Genomic DNA, 23,076 nt, shown 5'->3' with positions numbered 1-23,076 from the left:
GATAGTATCTGATATTAAATTTTAAAGCATTTATCAGCTATTGGACATCTTTAATTATTATCAAGGCTTGGCGGGACGGCGTGGCGCAGTGGGGAGAGTGGCCGTGCGCAACCCGAGCGTCCCTGGTTCAATTCCCACCTAGTACCAACCTCGTCACGACCGTTGTGTCCTGAGCAAGACACTTCACCCTTGCTCCTGATGGGTGCTGGTTGCCGCCTTGCATGGCAGCTCCCTCCATCAGTGTGTGAATGTGTGTGTGAATGGGTAAATGTGGAAGTAGTGTCAAAGCGCTTTGAGTACCTTGAAGGTAGAAAAGCGCTATACAAGTACAACCCATTTATCATTTATTTATCATTTATCTTGATACATATTGTCGACAAAAGCTGTATCATCTTGATACATATTGTCGACAGGAGCTGTATCATCTTGATACATATTGTCGACAGGAGCTGTATCATCTTGATACATATTGTCGACAGGGGCTGTATCATCTTGATACATATTGTCGACAGGAGCTGTATCATCTTGATACATATTGTCGACAGGAGCTGTATCATCTTGATACATATTGTCGACAGGAGCTGTATCATCTTGATACATATTGTCGACAGGAGCTGTATCATCTTGATACATATTGTCGACAGGAGCTGTATCATCTTGATACATATTGTCGACAGGAGCTGTATCATCTTGATACGTATTGTCGACAGGAGCTGTATCATCTTGATACATATTGTCGACAGGAGCTGTATCATCTTGACACATATTGACCATGACCCGCCCTGCTATACTTCTGATTGGCCCTCAGCTTTTCTCAACTGACCAATCAGAAAGGAGGGGCCGTGTAAGAATAACCGCCCACAAAGTGCCAAAAGAAAGACGGCGCACACAAAGTGGAGAATCAGCGCGCGATAACAGTTTTTATGCGCTTGTATTTTTGTGACTAATGTGAGGCCATATTAATACTTGCTAAATAGTCAGGTGACAAAAAGTGAGAAGTAATGTTGGTCATTTAAAGTGTTATGTGGACGGAATAAAGGAGTTTGCATTCACTCCATTGTTAGCTGATTTTAGCTCAAATGTATTTATGATTTAGAATGCATTAAAAAGGAAAAACATATTTGTTTGTGCCTTACAAAGAGAATGTGAATGATGGGCTACATTTTAAAGAAGTACAGTGCAGTTGTCACATACAAACCCTGTTTCCATATGAGTTGGGAAATGGTTTTAGATGTAAATATAAACAGAATACAATGATTTGCAAATCCTTTTCAAGCCATATTCAGTTGAATATGCTACAAAGACAACATATTTGATGTTCAAACTCATAAACTTTACTTTTTTTTGCAAATAATCATTAACTTTACAATTTGATGCCAGCAACAGGTGACAAAGAAGTTGGGAAAGGTGGCAATAAATACTGATAACGTTGAGGAATGCTCATCAAACACTTATTTGTAACATCCCACAGGTGTGCAGGCTAATTGGGAACAGGTGGGTGCCATGATTGGCTATAAAAACAGCTTCCATGAAATGCTCAGTCTTTCACAAGAAAGGATGGGGCGAGGTACACCCCTTTGTCCACAACTGTGTGAGCAAATAGTCTAACAGTTTAAGAACAACCTTTCTCAAAGTGACATTGCAAGAAATTTAGGGATTTCAACATCTACGCTCCATAATATCATCAAAAGGTTCAGAGAATCTGGAGAAATCACTCCACGTAAGCGGCATGGCCGGAAACCAACATTGAATGACCGTGACCTTCCATCCCTCAGACGACACTGTATCAAAAACCAACATCAATCTCTAAAGGATATCACCACATGGGCTCAGGAACACTTCAGAAAACCACTGTCACCAAATACAGTGCGTCGCTACATCTGTAAGTGAAAGTTAATACTCTACTATGAAAAGCAAAAACCATTTATCAACAACATCCAGAAACGCCGCCGGCTTCTCTAATTATCTAAGATGGACTGATGCAAAGTGGAAAAGTGTTCTGTGGTCTGACGAGTCCACATTTCAAATAGTTTTTGGAAATATTCGACATGGTGTCATCCGGACCAAAGGGGAAGCGAACCATCCAGACTGTTATCGACACAAAGTGTAAAAGTCAGCATGTGTGATGGTATGGGGGTGCATTAGTGCCCAAGGCATGGGTAACTTACACATGTGTGATGGTATGGGGGTGCATTAGTGCCCAAGGCATGGGTAACTTACACATCTGGGAAGGCACCATTAATGCTGAAAGGTACATACAGGTTTTGGAACAACATATGTTGCCATCTAAGTGTCGTCTTTTTCATGGACGCCCCTGCTTATTTCAGCAAGACAATGCCAAGCCACATTCAGCACGTGTTACAACAGCGTGGCTTCGTAAGAAAAAGTGCGGGTACTTTCCTGGCCCCCTGCAGTCCAGACCTGTCTCCCATGGAAAATGTGTGGTGCATTATGAAGCGTAAAATACAAACCCTGTTTCCATAGGAGTTGGGAAATTGTGTTAGATGTAAATATAAATGGAATTCATTGATTTGCAAATCCTTTTCAAGCCATATTCAGTTGAATATGCTACAAAGACAACATATTTGATGTTGTCTTTGGCTTTATAAACTTTATTTATTCATTTTTTCAAATAATAATTAACTTAGAATTTCATGGCTGCAACACGTGCTAAAGTAGTTGGGAAAGGGCATGTTCACCACTGTGTTACATCACCTTTTCTTTTAACAACACTCAATAAACGTTTGGGAACTGAGGAAACTAATTGGGCGGTATAGCTCGGTTGGTAGAGAGGCCGTGCCAGCAACTTGAGGGTTGCAGGTTCGATCCCCGCTTCTGCCTTCCTAGTCAATGCTGTTGTGTCTTTGGGCAAGACACTTCACCCACCTGCTCCCAGTGCCACCCACACTGGTTTAATTGTAACTTAGATATTGGGTTTCACTATGTAAAGCGCTTTGAGTCACTTGAGGAAAAAGCGCTATATAAATATAATTCACAATTGTTGAAGCTTTGAAAGTGGAATTCTTTCCCATTCTTGTTTTATGTAGAGCTTCAGTCCTTCAACAGTCCGGGGTCTCCGCTGTCCTATTTTAGGCTTCATAATGCGCCACACATTTTCCATGGGAGGCAGGTCTGGACTGCAGGCGGGCCAGGAAAGTACCCGCACTCTTTTACTACAAATCCACGCTGTTGTAACACGTGGCTTGGCAGTGTTTTGCTGAAATAAGCAGGGGCGTCCATGATAACATTGCCTGGATGACGGCATATGTTGTTCCAAAAGCTGTATGTACCTTTCAGCATTAATGGTGCCTTCACACATGTGTAAGTTACCCATGCCTTGGGCACTAATACACCCCCATACCATCACACATGTGTAAGTTACCCATGTCTTGTTCACTAATACACCCCCATACCATCACACATGTGTAAGTTACCCATGCCTTGTTCACTAATACACCCCCATACCATCACACATGTGTAAGTTACCCATGTCTTGTTCACTAATACACCCCCATACCATCACACATGTGTAAGTTACCCATGTCTTGTTCACTAATACACCCCCATACCATCACACATGTGTAAGTTACCCATGTCTTGTTCACTAATACACCCCCATACCATCACACATGTGTAAGTTACCCATGTCTTGTTCACTAATACACCCCCATACCATCACACATGTGTAAGTTACCCATGCCTTGGGCACTAATACACCCCCATACCATCACACATGTGTAAGTTACCCATGTCTTGGGCACTAATGCACCCCCATACCATCACACATGTGTAAGTTACCCATGTCTTGGGCACTAATACACCCCCATACCATCACACATGTGTAAGTTACCCATGTCTTGTTCACTAATACACCCCCATACCATCACACATGTGTAAGTTACCCATGTCTTGGGCACTAATACACCCCCATACCATCACACATGTGTAAGTTACCCATGCCTTGGGCACTAATACACCCCCATACCATCACACATGTGTAAGTTACCCATGTCTTGTTCACTAATACACCCCCATACCATCACACATGTGTAAGTTACCCATGTCTTGTTCACTAATACACCCCCATACCATCACACATGTGTAAGTTACCCATGTCTTATTCACTAATACACCCCCATACCATCACACATGTGTAAGTTACCCATGTCTTGTTCACTAATACACCCCCATACCATCACACATGTGTAAGTTACCCATGCCTTGTTCACTAATACACCCCCATACCATCACACATGTGTAAGTTACCCATGTCTTGTTCACTAATACACCCCCATACCATCACACATGTGTAAGTTACCCATGTCTTGTTCACTAATACACCCCCATACCATCACACATGTGTAAGTTACCCATGCCTTGGGCACTAATACACCCCCATACCATCACACATGTGTAAGTTACCCATGTCTTGGGCACTAATACACCCCCATACCATCACACATGTGTAAGTTACCCATGCCTTGGGCACTAATACACCCCCATACCATCACACATGTGTAAGTTACCCATGTCTTGTTCACTAATACACCCCCATACCATCACACATGTGTAAGTTAGTCATGTCTTGTTCACTAATACACCCCCATACCATCACACATGTGTAAGTTACCCATGTCTTGGGCACTAATACACCCCCATACCATCACACATGTGTAAGTTACCCATGTCTTGTTCACTAATACACCCCCATACCATCACACATGTGTAAGTTACCCATGTCTTGTTCACTAATACACCCCCATACCATCACACATGTGTAAGTTAGTCATGTCTTGTTCACTAATACACCCCCATACCATCACACATGTGTAAGTTACCCATGTCTTGTTCACTAATACACCCCCATACCATCACACATGTGTAAGTTAGTCATGTCTTGTTCACTAATACACCCCCATACCATCACACATGTGTAAGTTACCCATGCCTTGGGCACTAATACACCCCCATAACATCACACATGTGTAAGTTAGTCATGTCTTGTTCACTAATACACCCCCATACCATCACACATGTGTAAGTTACCCATGTCTTGTTCACTAATACACCCCCATACCATCACACATGTGTAAGTTACCCATGCCTTGGGCACTAATACACCCCCATACCATCACACATGTGTAAGTTACCCATGCCTTGTTCACTAATACACCCCCATACCATCACACATGTGTAAGTTACCCATGTCTTGTTCACTAATACACCCCCATACCATCACACATGTGTAAGTTACCCATGCCTTGGGCACTAATACACCCGCATAACATCACACATGTGTAAGTTAGTCATGTCTTGTTCACTAATACACCCCCATACCATCACACATGTGTAAGTTACCCATGTCTTGGGCACTAATACACCCCCATACCATCACACATGTGTAAGTTACCCATGTCTTGTTCACTAATACACCCCCATACCATCACACATGTGTAAGTTACCCATGTCTTGTTCACTAATACACCCCCATACCATCACACATGTGTAAGTTACCCATGTCTTGGGCACTAATACACCCCCATACCATCACACATGTGTAAGTTACCCATGTCTTGTTCACTAATACACCCCCATACCATCACACATGTGTAAGTTACCCATGTCTTGGGCACTAATACACCCCCATACCATCACACATGTGTAAGTTACCCATGCCTTGGGCACTAATACACCCCCATACCATCACACATGCTGGCTTTTACACTTTGCGGCTATAACAATCCGGATGGTTATTTTCCTTTTTGTTCTGGAGGACACCACGTCCAAAGTTTTCAAATATATTTTTTAAATGTGGACTCGTCAGACCACAGAACTTTTTTGCACTTTGCATCAGTCCATCTTAGATGATCTCGGGCCCAGAGAAGCCGGCAGCGTTCCTTGGTGTTGTTGATAAATGGGTTTCGCTTTGCATAGTAGAGTTTTAACTTGCACTTACAGATGTAGCAACCAACTGTATTTAGTGACAGTGGTTTTCTGAAGTGTTCCTGAGCCCATGTGGTGATATCATTTACACACCGATGTCGGTTTTTGATGCATTACCGCCTGAGGGATCAAATGTCCGTAAAATCATCACTTCCGTGCAGTGATTTCTCCAGATTCTTTGAACCTTTTGATGATTTTAAGGACCGTGGATGGTAAAATCCCTAAATTCCTTGCAATAGCTCGTTGAGAAATGTTGTTCTAAAACTGTTTGACAATTTGCTTACAAAGTGGTGACCCTCACCCCATCCTTGTTTGTGAATTACTTAGCATTTCATGGAAGCTGCTTTTATAGCCAAACATGGCACCCACCTGTTCCCAATTAGCCTGCACACCTGTGGGATGTTCCAAATAAGTGTTTGATGAGCATTCCTCAACTTTATCAGTATTTATTGCCACCTTTCCCAACTTCTTTGTCACGTGTTGCTGGCAACAAATCCTAAAGTTGATGATTATTTGCAGAAAAAAAATGTTTTATGAGTTTGAACATGAAATATGTTGTCTTTGTAGCATATTCAACTGAATATGGGTTGAAAAGGATTTGCAAATCATTGTATTCTGTTTATATTTACATCTAACACAATTTCCCAACTTATGTGGAAACAGGGTTTGTAAGACAGCAGAGACCCCGACTATTGAACGACTGAAGCTCTACATAAAACAAGAATGGGAAAGAATTCTAATTTCCTCAGTTCCCAAATGTTTATTGAGTGTTGTTAAAAGAAGAGGTGATGTAACACAGTGGTGAACATGCCCTTTCCCAACTACTTTGTCACATGTTGCAGTCATGAAATTCTAAAGTTAATGTTTATTTGCAAAAAAAAAAGAAAGTTTATGAGTTTGAACATGAAATATGTTGTCTTTGTAGCATATTCAACTGAATATGGCTTGAAAAGGTTTTGCAAATCATTGTATTCTGTTTATATTTACATCTAACACAATTCCTCAACTTATGTGGAAACAGGGTTTGTAATAGAAAACCCGTTTCATTTGTCAAAGCAGGTGACACTGTGACTTAGTCATGAGTCAATCACAGGACACATAAATAAATAACACTTCAAATTAATGTTTGTACATATGTCAACTTTTAAGTCTCTAGATAGCTCAACATAAAAGTCTTTGAATTGTCTGTGCCAAAATAATAGCCAGAACCGAGCTCATCACATAAACCTCTGAGGTGCCGTAGAATCAATTGAAGTGAAATCACTTTCTCACAGTGTAAATTAAATTGTAATATTTGCATGCATACATTTCAATGTTGAATGTTTTGCTCAATCAGAACCCTTGAAGAAGATATGTGGGAACATGAGCTAATCACACTCACCTTGCTTGACGCTGAGTGGGTACCGCCCGCCGGGCCTCTTCGCCCAGCCTGCTGAGTGAGGGGGACCGGCTTCGTGCCCCCCTTCCCATGGTTCGAACCACCACGTTGCCATTGGGGCTGCCGCTGGGCATCTGCTGAAGCAGCTGGGGTGACAAGCTGCGATGTAACGCTGAAGAGCCAGGCTGTGAGGTACCCTGCTGAGGGGGCCGCTTTGGCTGTGGCTGAAAGTGCTTCCCCCAGTTGCCGGCTGAAGCGGGCTGCTGGTACTGACCCGCTGTAAAGTTGTTGTCACTGTTGGAGCGCAGCAACACTCCAGGAGCTGATAAAGCTGTGGGGGACTGGCTGTTTCCACTGATGCCGGATTGCGGGCCTCCGTGTTGTTTGGAATATGCTGGAACCTCGTGGAAAGGCACTGGAGGACAAACACAGGAATTGTTGATCTACTTTGGAAGAAGAGGAACCCAAACATCAGTTACAAATTACAATTAGTTGTTTTTTTTCAAATCCTGCACAGTTAAAGTGACATGTTTTTGTGATGTACAGTATATATATATATATATATATATATATATATATATATATATATATATATATATACACACACACATACAGTCATGGTCAAAAGTTGACATAGACTTGAAAAGAACATCATGTCATGGCTGTCTTGAGTTTCCAATCATTTCTACAACTCTTATTTTTTTGTCATAGTGATTGGAGCACATACATGTTCATCACACAAAAAGATAAATGTAAATGGGTTGTACTTGTATAGCGCTTTTCTACCTTCAAGGTACTCAAAGCGCTTTGACACTACTTCCACATTCACACATTCACCCGCACATTCACCCGCACATTCACCCATTCACCCGCACATTCACCCATTCACACACACATTCACACACTGATGGCAGGAGCTGCCAAAAAACATTCATGAAGTTTGGTTCTTTGAGTTGTTTGGCCACAATAGCCAGCAATATGTTTGGAGGACAAAAAGTGAGACCTTTAATCTCAGGAACACCAAGCCTACTGTCAAACATTGATTGATTGATTGATTATGCTCTGGGCCTGTATTGCTGCCGATGGAACTGGTGCTTTACAGAGAGTAAATGCCATCCATCCATCCATCATCCTCCGCTTATCCGAGGTCGGGTCGCGGGGGCAGCAGCCTAAGCAGGGAAGCCCAGACTTCCCTCTCCCCAGCCACTTCGTCCAGCTCTTCCCGGGGGATCCCGAGGCGTTCCCAGGCCAGCCGGGAGACATAGTCTACCTAACGTGTCCTGGGTCTTCCCCGTGGCCTCCTACCAGCTGGACGTGCCCTAAACACCTCCCTAGGGAGGCGTTCGGGTGGCATCCTGACCAGATGCCCGAACCACCTCATCTGGCTCCTCTCCATGTGGAGGAGCAGCGGCTTTACTTTGAGTTCCTCCTGGATGACAGAGCTTCTCACCCTATCTCTAAGGGAGAGACCCAACACCCGGTGGAGGAAACTCATTTCAGCCGCTTGTACCCGTGATCTTGTCCTTTTGGTCATGACCCAAAGCTCATGACCATAGGTGAGGATGGGAACGTAAATCGACCGGTAAATTGAGAGCTTTGCCTTCCGGCTCAGCTCCTTCTTCACAACGGATCGATACAGCGTCCGCATTACTGAAGACGCCGCACCGATCCGCCTGTCGATCTCACGATCCACTCTTCCCCCACTCGTGAACAAGACTCCCAGGTACTTGAACTCCTCCACTTGGGGCAGGGTCTCCTCCCCAACCCGGAGATGGCATTCCACCCTTTTCCGGGCGAGAACCATGGACTCGGACTTGGAGGTGCTGATTCTCATTCCGGTCGCTTCACACTCGGCTGCGAACCGATCCAGTGAGAGCTGAAGATCCCGGTCAGATGAAGCCATCAGGACCACATCATCTGCAAAAAGCAGAGACCTAATCCTGCAGCCACCAAACTGGAACCCCTCAACGCCTTGACTGCGCCTAGAAATTCTGTCCATAAAAGTTATGAACAGAATCGGTGACAAAGGACAGCCTTGGCGGAGTCCAACCCTCACTGGAAACGTGTCCGACTTACTGCCAGCAATGCGGACCAAGTTCTGACACTGATCATACAGGAAGTGGACCGCCACAATAAGACAGTCCGATACCCCATACTCTCTGAGCACTCCCCACAGGACTTCCCGAGTGACACGGTCGGATACCTTCTCCAAGTCCACAAAGCACATGTAGACTGGTTGGGCAAACTCCCATGCACCCTCATGAACCCTGCCGAGAGTATAAAGCTGGTCCACAGTTCCACGACCAGGACGAAAACCACACTGTTCCTCCTGCATCCGAGGTTCGACTATCCGGCGTAGCCTCCATCTATCAACAACATCCAGAAACGCCGCCGGCTTCTCTGGGCCCGAGATCCTCTAAGATGGACTGATCCAAAGTGGAAAAGTGTTCTGTGGCCTCAGGAGTCCAAATTTAAAATAGTTTTTTGAAATAATTAACATCGTGTCATCCGGACCAAAGGGGAAGCAAACCATCTAGAATGTTATTGACGCAAAGTGTAAAAGTCAGCATGTGTGATAGTATGGGGGTGCATTAGTGCCCAAGGCATGGGTAACTTACACATCTGTGAAGGCACCATTAATGCTGAAAGGTACATACAGCTTTTGGAACAACATATGCTGCCATCTAAGCGCCGTCTTTTTCATGGGCGCCCCTGCTTATTTCAGCCAAGCCACATTCAGCACGTGTTATAACAGCATGGCTGTTGTAAAGAGTGCGGGTACTTTCCTGGCCCGCCTGCAGTCCAGACCTGTCTCCCATGGAAAATGTGTGGCGCATTATGAAGCCTAAAATAGGACAGCGGAGACCCCGGACTGTTGAAGGACTGAAGCTCTACATAAAACAAGAATGGGAAAGAATTCCACTTTCAAAGCTTCAACAATTAGTTTCCGCAGTTCCCAAACGTTTATTGAGTGTTGTTAAAAGAAAAGGTGATGTAACACAGTGGTGAACATGCCCTTTCCCAACTACTTTGGCACGTGTTGCAGCCATGAAATTCCAAATTCATTATTATTTGCAAAAAGAAAACCAAGTATATGAGTTTGATAATCAAATATGTTGTCTTTGTAGTGCATTCAACTGAATATTTGATTGATTGATTGATACTTTTATTAGTAGATTGCACAGTACAGTACATATTCCGTACAATTGACCACTAAATGGTAACACTCAATAAGTTTTTCAACTTGTTTAAGTCGGGGTCCACCTTCATCAATTCATGGTACAAATATATACTATCAACATAATACAGTCATCACACAAGTTAGTCATCATAGTATATACATTGAATTATTGACATTATTTACAATGAGGAGCTTTGCTTGATATCAGTACTTCAGTCATCAACAATTGCATCAACAGAGAAATGGACATTGAAAGAGTGTAGGTGTGACTTAGTAGGATATGTACAGCCAGCAGAGAACATAGTCAGTTACCATAGCATAAGAACAAGTATATACATTATAAATATGTACAGCCAGCAGAGAACATAGTCAGTTACCATAGCATAAGAACAAGTATATACATTATAAATATGTACAGCCAGCAGAGAACATAGTCAGTTACCATAGCATAAGAACAAGTATATACATTAGAAGTACATTTGATTATTTACAATCCAGGAAGATGGGATGTGAATGGAGGAGGGTATTAGTAAAGTGTTGAAGTTGCCTGGAGGTCATGTTTTAGAGCGCTTTTGAAGGAGGATAGAGATGCACTTACTTTTATACCTGTTGGGAGTGCATTCCACATTACTTTTACACCTGTTGGGAGTGCATTCCACATTGATGTGGCATAGAAAGAGAATGAGTTAAGACCTTTGTTAGATCGAAATCTGGGTTTAACGTGGTTTGTGGAGCTCCCCCTGGTGTTGTGGTTATGGCGGTCATTTACGTTAAGGAAGTAGTTTGACATGTACTTCGGTATCAAGGAGGTGTAGCGGATTTTATAGACTAGGCTCAGTGCAAGTTGTTTGACTCTGTCCTCCACCCTGAGCCAGAACACTCCTCTTGACAAAATTGGTGCAGTTCAGCTAAATTTGGTGGGTTTCTGACATGGACTTGTTTCTTCAGCATTGTCCACAGGTTTAAGTCAGGACTTTTGGAAGGCCATTCAAAATCTTTCATTCTAGCCTGATTTAGCCACTCCTTGACAGAGGTGGGTAGTAACGCGCTACATTTACTCCGTTACATCTACTTGAGTAACTTTTGGGATAAATTATACTTCTACAAGTAGTTTTTATGCAACATACTTTTACTCGAGTATATTTATAGAGAAGAAACGCTACTTTTACTCCGTTCCATTTAACTACATTCAGCTCGCTACTCACTACTTTTTTTTTAATCGATCTATTAATGTTTGTTTTGGGTAATGACAGAGCTTCAAAGTAGAATCTACGCATGCCTGCCTTTCACCAATCACACGCAGTCACTGGTGACCTTGGACCAATCAAACAGAGCCAGGCGGTCACATGACCCGACTTAAACAAGTTAAAAAACGTATTGGGGTGTTACCATTTAGTGGTCAATTGTACGGAATATGTACTGTACTGTGCAATCTACTAATAAAAGTTTCAATCAATCAATCAAAAGTGTAAAGGAAAAAAGACACTTTTTATTTCAACCATACTTCCGGTCAAAAGCCTAAAGACTGATCGCACAGTTCCTGTCTTCACAATAAAAGTGCCGCTCCATCGCGCCTGCGCTAACAAAATAAGAGTCTCCGAAAGCCAGCGCAAACAAGCTAGCAAGCTACGGAGTTTGCCGCCAATGTATTTCTTGTAAAGTGTATAAAAACCAATATGGAAGCTGGACAAATAAGATGCCAAAAACCAACCACTTTCATGTGGTATTAGACAGAAAAAAGGAACTTTTTTTCTCCTCCATTTGAAAACGTGAACGTCTGATTCCAATCATTGCAAGTCATCAGAATCAGGTAATACACCAACTTATATTCTTGTCTTCATGAAAGATAGGAATCTATATGTGTTACACATGCTTGTATATTCATTAAAACACCTTCAACATGTCAACAAAAACGGCAAAATAAATAATTATAAATTATATACTGTATATATAAATGTATATATGTATATATATATATATATATACACACACATGTATATATATATACACACACATGTATATATATATATATATATATATATATATACATATACACACACACATGTGTGTATATATATACATATATATATATATATATATATATATATGATATGTGTGTGTATGTATGATATGTGTGTGTATGTATATATGAGGTAGATCACCTCGACTTGGTCATTTATTAAGTAATTGACAAACGTTGAAAAACTTATTGGGGTGTTACCATTTAGGGGTCAATTGTAGGGAATATGTACTGTACTGTGCAATCTACTAATACATGTTTTAATCAATCAATCAATCAAATCAATGAATGCCTACTGAGACTATGGTGCTGTTAAGTTATTGTGGCTCAATGTGCCATTTTTTTCATTTTATTTTAATGTACTATTATTTAATATATAATATTGTTTTACTTGCTTAAGAGATATTCCTGGCTCTGAATTTGTTCATTGCTATTTTTATGTTTTTGTGCATTATTTGTTGCCATAATCAGGTTACTCATCAGTTACTCAGTACTTGAGTAGTTTTTTCACAACATACTTTTTACTTTTACTCAAGTAAATATTTGGGTGACTACTCCTTACTTTTACTTGAGTAATAAATCTCCAAAGTAACTGTACTCTTACTTGAGTACAATTTCTGGCTACTCTACCCACCTCTGCTCCTTGACCACTTTTGAGGTGTGTTTGGGGTCATTGTCCTGCTGGAACTCCCAACTGCGCCCAAGACCCAACCTCCGGGCTGATGACTTTAGCTTGTTTTGAAGAATATGGAGCTAATCTTCCTTTTACATTGTCCCATTCCAGAAGGTCTTATCCTTAAACGTGTGGACAATGCTGAAGAAACAAGTCCATGTCAGAAAACAAACACATTTAGCTGAACTGCACCAAGGAGTGGTCAACAATGTGGATGACGACACTGAACTTGCCAAGGGACATGGAAGCAAATATGAACATTGCTGTTTGTATACTTTTGACCCAGCACATTTTCAGTAGAACCATAATAAATTCAAAAAAGAAGCAAACTTTATGAATGTTTTCTGTGAGCAACAAGTATGTGCTTTAATCACTACATCACAAAAATATAAGAGTTGTAGAAATGATTGGAAACTCAAGACAGCCATGACTTTATGTTCTTTACAAGTCTATGTCGACTTTTGACCATGACTATGTGTGGATATAGATATATAGATATATATATATATATATATATATATATATATATATATATATATATATATATATATATATATATATATATATATATATATATATATGTGTGTGTGTGTGTGTATATATATATATATATATATACACACACAAATATTTTCGACCACTTGTCCCTTTTGGGGTCGCGGGGGGCGCTGGTGCCTATCTCAGCTACAATCGGGCGTAAGGCGGGGTACACCCTGGACAAGTCGCCACCTCATCACAGGGCCAACACAGATAGATAGACAACATTCACACACTAGGGACCATTTAGTGTTGCCAATCAACCTATCCCCAGGTGCATGTCTTTGGAGGTGGGAGGGGCCTATCCCCAGGTGCATGTCTTTGGAGGTGGGAGGAAGCCAGAGTACCCAAAATAGAACCCACGCAATCACAGGGAGAACATGCAAACTCCACACAGAAAGATCCCGAGCCTGGGATTGAACCCAGGACTACTCAGGACCTTCGTATTGTGAGGCAGATGCACTAACCCCTCTACCACCGTGAAGCCCAAATATATACAGTATGTGTACTGTATGTATATATATATATATTATATACACACACATATAAATATACAGTACACACACATATATATATATGTGTGTGTACTGTATATTTATATGTGTATATATATATTATATACACACACACAAAAAATATATATACATATATATACTGTAAGTAGATAGACATATATGTCATTTCTGTGTTATTAAAATATTTATTTCAATAACTTCTTCTTTGCTATCACTTTTACTATCATATTTGTATCAATCAATGTTCATTTGTATAGCCCTAAATCACTAGTGTCTCAAAGGGCTGCACAAACCACAACAGAAACCACTACGACATCCTCGGTAGGCCCACATAAGGGCAAGGAAAAACTCACACCCAGTGGGACGTCGGTGACAATGATGACTATGAGAACATTGGAGAGGACCACATAGGGGACCGAAAGCAATGGATGTGGAGCAGGTCTAACATGATACTGTGAAAGTTCAATCCATAATGGATCCAACACAGCCACAAGAGTCCTAATCGCTGATGCTGTTTTGTTGTTGTTATTGTTGTCTCTTTATCTTATTCCCCTCTTGTCCCCACAATTTCTCCCTCTGTCTTCCTTTTTTTCTCTTCCTATCCCCTCCTGCTCAGGCCCGGCTGCACCAAATGATAATATAAATACATTTAATAAAGTCACATTCAAATAAGGCAACAAGAGAAGTATCCTACACTTCTCTTTTGTAAAGTCAATGTGAACAGCTGATATGGGCATCTACATCTACATCTACATCTACATCTACAACTACATCTACATCAACTATATGGGTTGCCTGAGTGGACAGGACAAAATAAAATAAAAATAAAAAGTTTACAAAGGGTCAGAGTTAGGGTACTCATGTAACTTATTTAAATATAATAAGCTAATGAATGAGAGAAATAATATTGAAACTACTATAAAAAATAAAATGATAAAAGACATAATCAGATGATCATGAGAGCCTGCATTAAAACGGATTGTTTTGCTTTCAATTCGATTATTGTTTGTAATGACACTGCGGTCTGGAATTCTGGCTGCAGTATCTCACAACGTGGCTAAACTGTGCATACACAGTGAACAGGTGAGCTAGGTGAAAATGGTCACTATTCCAATCCATCAACAGGTGAGCTAGGTGAAAATGGTCACTATTCCAATCCATCAACAGGTGGGCTAGGTGAAAATGGTCACTATTCCAATCCATCAACAGGCGGGCTGAGTGAAAATGGTCACTATTCCAATCCATCAACAGGTGGGCTAGGTGAAAATGGTCACTATTCCAATCCATCAACAGGTGGGCTGAGTGAAAATGGTCACTATTCCAATCCATCAACAGGTGGGCTGAGTGAAAATGGTCACTATTCCAATCCATCAACACGTTTAAGACAGTGTTCATTAAATCCCAAGGAACAGTCGGCGGTGCCAAGTTCTGGCTTTTTGCATCCATTTCTCTATGATGTCAATGTCCTCCTCTCTGGGTGTGTTGGACGTGTAATGTATCGCCCTGGACAGAATGTCCAATGTCAAATTGTTAAGAGATGATACAGTGTTGAAGTCCATTGTGCACAAATGACAGGTAAGCACTCATGCCTTTTTACTTCAGTCGATAACCCTGACAGCAACCCTGTAATAAGATAAATATAAACAGGCTTTAGAAACTGTATGTCACTAGAAAATATTTATTTTCTATTATTGGCGAGTGTAATTTTTAGGACTTGATCCATATTGATTTGGATTAGGATGCAGGTTCCATAGCCTTGTATTGGTCTCAAAGTGATCATTTGAAGGGCCTGCGTTTAGTCGGACAATATAATGCTACTAAAATGAGAACAATAGCTCATGAAACTTTATTTAAGCTAAAGAGAACTGAAATACAAATACACAGTGAAATCTAACCAGAAAACACTTCTAATGCAACATGAATTCACCATATATATATTAAACATGTAAAGAATAAATAGAAATAGAGGGAAAACGACTGATATTCCATCAGGTATTTTCATTCTCTGTTACTGAAACTGTTACAAAACATCCTTTGGTGGGTTAAAGCTGACTTTAAAAAAAAAAGCTTAAAAATAATACCTGTCTCTACTGTGGATTAAAAAATGGGCCTGACTTGATGAAAATACAGAAATGTATTCTAGGTGGGGGTCGCAGGTGGGTTTTCCTGATGGGCCCCAGACAGTTGAGGAGCAGCAAAGAGAGCAGACCACTTTGAACAAAATACACTAACAAAAATTAAGTATGCATTTATATTTGTGCATGTTCTGTGACGGGATTTCCTTAAAGTTCATGGCTAATAGTAGACAAATACAAATAGTGTTTGAATTATTTCATTAGTTTTATTGCTAATAGCATAGGGTAAAAAAATTACCGTATTTTTCAGAGTATAAGTCGCTCCGGAGCATAAGTCGCACCTGCCAAAAATACATAATAAAGAAGAAAAAAAAACATATATAAGTCGCACTGGAGTATAAGTCGCATGTTTGGGGGGAAATGTATTAGATAAAACCCAACAGCAAGAATAGACATTTGAAAGGCAATTTCAAATAAATAAAGAATAGTGAAGAACAGGCTGAATAAGTGTAGGTTATATGAGGCATAAATAAGCAAGCTAACATATTATGGTAAGAGTCATTCAAATAACTATAGCATATAGAACATGCTATACCTTTACCAAACTATCTCTCACTCCTAATCCATAAATCCCATGAAATCTTATACATCTAGTCTCTTACGTGAATGAGATAAATAATATTATTGGATATTTTACGCTAATGTGTTAATAATGTCACACATAAGTCGCGCCTGAGTATAAGTCGCACCCCCGGCCAAACTATGAAAAAAACTGCCACTTACTGCAGAGTCTGAAAATTATTGTATGTTTAAAATGTTTAGATTGTCTTATAGCTATTTGCACAGATACAGCTAGCGTGTAGATTGTTTCATTAGTCTTTTAGCAAACATTGTACAAACCCCATTTCCATATGAGTTGGGAAATTGTGTTAGATGTAAATATAAACAGAATACAATGATTTGCGAATCCTTTTCAAGCCATATTCAGTCGAATATGCTACAAAGACAACATATTTCATGTTCAAACTCATAAACTTTTTTTTTGCAAATAATCATTAACTTAGAATTTAATGGCTGCAACATGTGACTAAGTAGTTGGGAAAGGGCATGTTCACCACTGTGTTACATCACATTTTCTTTTAACAACACTCGATAAACGTTTGGGAACTGAGGAAACTAATTGTTGAAGCTTTGAAAGTGGAATTATTTACAATTGTTGCTTGATGTACAGCTTAAGTTGTTCAACAGTCCGGGGTCTTGTTGTCGTATTTTATGCTTCATAATGCACCATACATTTTCCATGGGAGACATGTCTAAACTGCAGGTGGGCCAGGAAAGTACCCGCACTCTTTTACTACGAAGCCACGCTGTTGTAACACGTGGCTTGGCATTGTCTTGCTGAAATAAGCAGGGGCGTCCATGATAACGTTGCTTAGATGACAACATATGTTGCTCCAAAACCTGTATGTACCTTTCAGCATTAATGGTGCCTTCACAGATGTGTAAGTTACCCATGCCTTGGGCACTAATACACCCCCATACCATCACACATGTGTAAGTTACCCATGCCTTGGGCACTAATACACCCCCATACCATCACACATGCTGGCTTTTACACTTTGCGGCTATAACAATCCGGATGTTTTTTTTCCTCTTTGTTCTGGAGGACACCACATCCACTGTTTCAAATAATTATTTGAAATGTGGACTCGTCAGACCACAGAACACTTTTCCACTTTGCATCAGTCCATCTTAGATGAGCTCAGGCCCAGCAAAGCCGGCAGCGTTCTTGGGTGTTGTTGATAAATGGCTTTTGCTTTGCATAGCAGAGTTTTAACTTGCACTTACAGATGTAGCGACCAACTGTAGTTACTGACAGTGGTTTTATGAAGTGTTCCTGAGCCCACGTGGTGATATCCTTTACACACTGATGTTGGTTTTTGATGCAGTACTGTCTGAGGGATCAAAGGTCCGTAATATCATCGCTTACATGGAGTGATTTCTCCAGATTCTCTGAACCTTTTGATGATTTTACGGACCGTAGAATGTAAAATCCTTAAATTCCTTGCAATCGCTCGTTGAGAAATGTTGTTCTAAAACTGTTTGACTATTTGCTTACAAATTGGTGACCCTCACCCCATTCTTGTTTGTGAAAGACTGAGCATTTCATGGAAGCTGTTTTTATAGACAATCATGGCACCCACCTGTTCTCAATTAGCCTGCACACCTGTGGGATGTTCCAAATAAGTGTTTGATGAGCATTCCTCAACTTTATCTGTATTTATTGCCACCTTTCCCAACTTCTTTGTCACGTGTTGCTGGCATCAAATTGTAAAGTTGATGATTATTTGCAGAAAAAAAAATGTTTATGAGTTTGAACATGAAATATGTTGTCTTTGTAGCATATTCAACTGAATATGGCTTGAAAAGGATTTGCAAATCATTGTATTCTGTTTATATTTACATCTAACACTATTTCCCAACTCATATGGAAACGGGGTTTGTACATTAAAAACAGTTTGTCAACTTTTGTGTTCAATTGATGGCAACATAGACAAAATGTTTAAATTGTTACATTAGTCTTACAGATACTAGTTTAGAAACTTTTATTTAAGACAAAAGTATACATGATTATAATTCTAAAATAAGGACAATTGTTTTATCAACTTTTATGTAAGACAAAACTAAACAGAAGTATTCTTTTAAAAAAGAAAAATAAGCTCATAAACTTTTATTTTAGGCAACAATATAGTACATTTTTAAGAAAGAAACAAAGTTTAGAAGCTTTAAGGCATAGTAAATAAACTTGTATGTAAAATAAAAAGTAGACAATATAATTCTTTTAATATGAGGACAATAGTTAACTTATTTAGGATCAAAACTGCTTAAATACAAAACAATACTTTTGAAATAAAAAAAATAGTTCACTTTTATTTAAGACAAAACTTATAACATAAGAAAAACATTGTAAATAATGTTTTTATTTATGTTGCGTTAACTTCTGCATAGCTAAAATAACTCTGTCTGCTACAAGTGCAACCTTAACAGTGTGAGACAAGCCAAATAAGATCATTTGTGGGTACAGCTTGGCATAGAAATACACTCTTGTAAGTGGGTTCAAATGATGTGAAATAGTGGTGTAAATGCACTATTTACTTCAACTAAAATTAATAAAGGGAATAATAAATCAATGTAATCAAATTAAGTAATACATTTGAGGTAGGTAGGGAGGTCTTTATTGTCATTGCAACAAGTACAACAATACTTTGTGGAGGCTGGACTGAGCTTTTATAACTGCTGTAATTACTACAAATAAAATGGTGGATAGCTTAAAAAACTATTTAAAAAAATGGTACTTTGTGGAAGCCACACCCACTTATGGTTATAAAAGCCCCCCTTTTTGGGAGTGACATTATCTTCTCAGGACATCTAAAATGTGTGAAGTCCTGCAGAGGACATCACTCATGTCACCACAGCTGATCTGTGGTACTTTGAAGACCACAAAGCAAGCATCAACCAAGTGGAGAAGGTGAGGTGAGGGAAAGAATAGGAATTGGGACACGGACGATGATAAAAATCGATTGGTAAACCTCAATAATCAATAATCAATTTATTCATTGTAAATAAAAGAATGCAGACGGTTGTCAAATGTGTCTGACTGCAGCGAGCCGCCTCACGGAGCGATGAGACAACTTCCATTATTGGGGGGCACTTAGGCTCCAATTTTGCATGCTTTTCCATTAATTGAATACATGTGGGAATTAATTCAACTATTTCTTATTACAAATGCACTGTTCTTTAAAGTTGGAAGTGATAAACAATTATTTAGTGAATTGAAAAGAAATGCAAAGTTGCATCAATATACCGTATCTTTCGGATTATAAGTGGCACCGGCCGAAAATGCATAATAGAGAAGTAAAAAAACATATAAGTCGCACGGAAGTATAAGTTGCATTTTTGGGGGAAATGTATTGATAAAAGCCAACAGCAAGAATAGACATTTGAAAGGCAAATTAAAATAAATAAAGAATAGTGAAGAAGAGGCTGAATAAGTGTAGGTTATATGAGGCATAAATAAGCAACTGCTATGTTAAGCTAACATATTATTATTGTTATTTCTTTTTTTATTGTTTGATTTGCATTGCCCCACAAGATGAACACTACATATATTTCTACATGACGCCAGATAGCACTCCGGGAGCCCTCACTTTTTTGCGCTGGCTATCCAGGTACTTTCCCGCCGTGTTGCTGCAGGGAGGAAAAGCGGAACGACACACACATTGCGGAAATAACATTATTCTCCGTGCATGGGCTAAATACAAATATATTCCACAAACCTAAACATGTCTTTTTCAAAGCCTGCAGTGCAGAGAAAGGTTAGTGATGAGCAAAGACAATTCCAGTAAAAATGGGATATGCAATATTTCTTTTTCGAGCACAGCGACAGCCCGACGTGTCGCATTTGCACAGAGAAAGCTGCCGTGCACAAGGGATACAATTTGAAACCTCATTATACAGCCCGGCCATGAGGTGGTGACTTGTCCAGGGTGTAAACCGCCTTCTGCCCAATTGTAGCCTGAGATAGGCACCAGCGCCCCCCGTGACCCCAAAGGGAATAAGCGGTAGAAAAATGGATGGATGGATGTCATTATGCAACTAGCAGAGGTGGCTAGTAACGCGCTACATTTACTCCGTTACATCTATTTGAGTAACTTTTGGGATAAATTGTACTTCTATGAGTAGTTTTTATGCAACATACTTTTGCTTTTACTTGAGAAGATTTAAAGAGAAGAAACACTACTTTTACTCCACTCCATTTATCTACATTCAGCTCGCTAGCGATTTTTATGCATCTGTTAATGCAGGCTTTGATTGCTTTGGTTTGTCAGACAGACCTTCAGAGTAGAATGCATCACATGCCTGCGTTTCACCAATCAAATGCAGTCACTGCTGACTCTGTTTCACCAATCAAATGCAGTCATTGGTAACACTTGACTCCGTTTCACTAATCAAACAGAGCCAGGTATTCACATGATTAACTGCACACTTCAAAAATGTACAAAACAGCGCCAGGGGGTTGTAAATTCAAAGTAACTCAAATAGAATGCAAAAAATATATATAAATATATAAAATAAACAAAGTGCAAAGCCAAAGGCTCACTCAATCTCAGCAAATAACTTCAATTTGGAACACAGCATCATTGTTTTCACAGCTTTTTGCTTGTTAGCAGTAGAGTGTTTTAATGTAGAGTTCTAAATCTTTTTTAAAGGCACAAAAAACAGGTCCGGTATTGAGAAACTTACATTTATGAATATAAAACCTAGCTAATAGTGTCATGAGCTTGCAAAGGAATTATTTTGCAATACAGTGTAAAACCAAAAATATATTATTTAATATACTGTTTATTATTGTTTTAGTTGCTTCAGAGATATTCCTGGCTGTGAATTTGTTCATTGCTATTTTTATGTTTTTGTGCATTACTTGTTGCCGTCATCATTAAAGGAACAGGTTACTCAGTACTTGAGTAAGTTTTTCACAACATACTTTTTACTTTTACTCAAGTCAATATTTGGGTGACTACTCCTTACTTCTACTTGAGTAATGCATCTCTAGCGTAACAGTACTCTTACTTGAGTGCAGAACCTGGCTAGTCGACCCACCTCTGATAACCGGACATGCTGAGGAGGATGCAACATTTTTTGGAAGAAATCTTTCCTTGCGGCCCAGCCTCACTTGGACTCTGCGTCCAGTGGCCCCCGGGCTTGAGTTTGAGACCCCTGTCTTACATCTTGCAGGATGTTGTCAGACAATAGTTCAAGGCTGTCACTCTTACTTTCAGCAGCAAGCCTTTCTTGACAAGCAGGTGCAGCAAAGTCAATGAAAAAGGTTCAAATCCTGTGGCGGACAGAAGCTGAGTTCTGATTGCTGATGGATGTTCCTTTTTTCTCTTTGAGTACAAAAATAAATCCGTAACAAACTCTGACCTAAAAACTACTCCAATGTCTCGCTCGCTCTAAAAAAAAAAAAAAAACTCAATTAGCGTTTTTTTTTGTGAGCTAAGACGCAGCGACCCAGCTAAATGTGAGCAAATGAACCAGAAGCACCAAAGATAGCATCGCTGGACGCTGACGTGCTTCAAAACTTCCAACATGCAAACTCTCAACGTGCCATCAATCAATCAATCAATCAATCAGTCCAAGGTGTGCCTACCTTCCTTCTTTAAGGCATTGATGATGGACTTCATTGTGACTCCGTGCGCGCTTCCTGCAAGTGTCGCCGCTTCCTTTTATTCCGTCCCGCTTCCTCAGCCGCAAAGAAGGAGAGAGAAGACGCAGAGGACATGTTCCCGCCAGCTTCCTCCTGGAACACCTGCGTCTCCCTCAGCCCGCACCGCCTTTGACGCACGCCTGCACCTTCCACACCGTAGCCCCGCCCATCACACGTCCCTTCACACCGTAGCCCCGCCCATCACACGTCCCTCCACACCGTAGCCCCGCCCATCACACGCCCCTTCACACCGTAGCCCCGCCCATCACACGCCCCCTCCACGACGTTGCAATTTGCACTTCAAGTCAAATGCTTGTGCAAAAAATGCATTCTCTCCTAATTATGTGGGTCAAGGTGGTCATGTTTCAAAGTGAGAAGAAAAAGAATTCAAAGTAATGATTTACATCAACAATTTTCAAAGTGTAGGACTACATGTACCACTCGTGTTCTGTTCAGTGCTGTGCCAAATAATGACTTCATTAAGTA

The 23,076-nt window shown here is 40.2% G+C and overlaps 1 protein-coding gene across 3 annotated transcripts in view; it reads right to left on the bottom strand.

The window, feature by feature from the left end:
* shank2b (SH3 and multiple ankyrin repeat domains 2b) overlaps nucleotides 1–22,729 on the bottom strand; it is a 179,663-nt gene extending 156,934 nt beyond the window's left edge. For all 3 annotated transcript variants that reach the window (XM_061887717.1, XM_061887718.1, XM_061887719.1), the window contains exons 1-2: nucleotides 22,534–22,729; nucleotides 7,325–7,736 (exon numbers count right to left, since the gene is read on the bottom strand). In XM_061887717.1, the coding sequence (XP_061743701.1) occupies nucleotides 7,325–7,736; nucleotides 22,534–22,567 (446 nt within the window). In that variant the 5' untranslated portion in view covers nucleotides 22,568–22,729. The remainder of the gene's footprint in view (nucleotides 1–7,324; nucleotides 7,737–22,533) is intronic.
* Nucleotides 22,730–23,076: the final 347 nt, after the last annotated feature.

The sequence above is a fragment of the Nerophis ophidion genome, linkage group LG25 (genome assembly GCF_033978795.1).
Source record: "Nerophis ophidion isolate RoL-2023_Sa linkage group LG25, RoL_Noph_v1.0, whole genome shotgun sequence".
In the NCBI taxonomy this organism is placed as follows: domain Eukaryota; kingdom Metazoa; phylum Chordata; class Actinopteri; order Syngnathiformes; family Syngnathidae; genus Nerophis; species Nerophis ophidion.
Note: the sequence above shows the minus strand (reverse complement) of the source record. Positions and strands in the feature narration are given on the sequence as shown.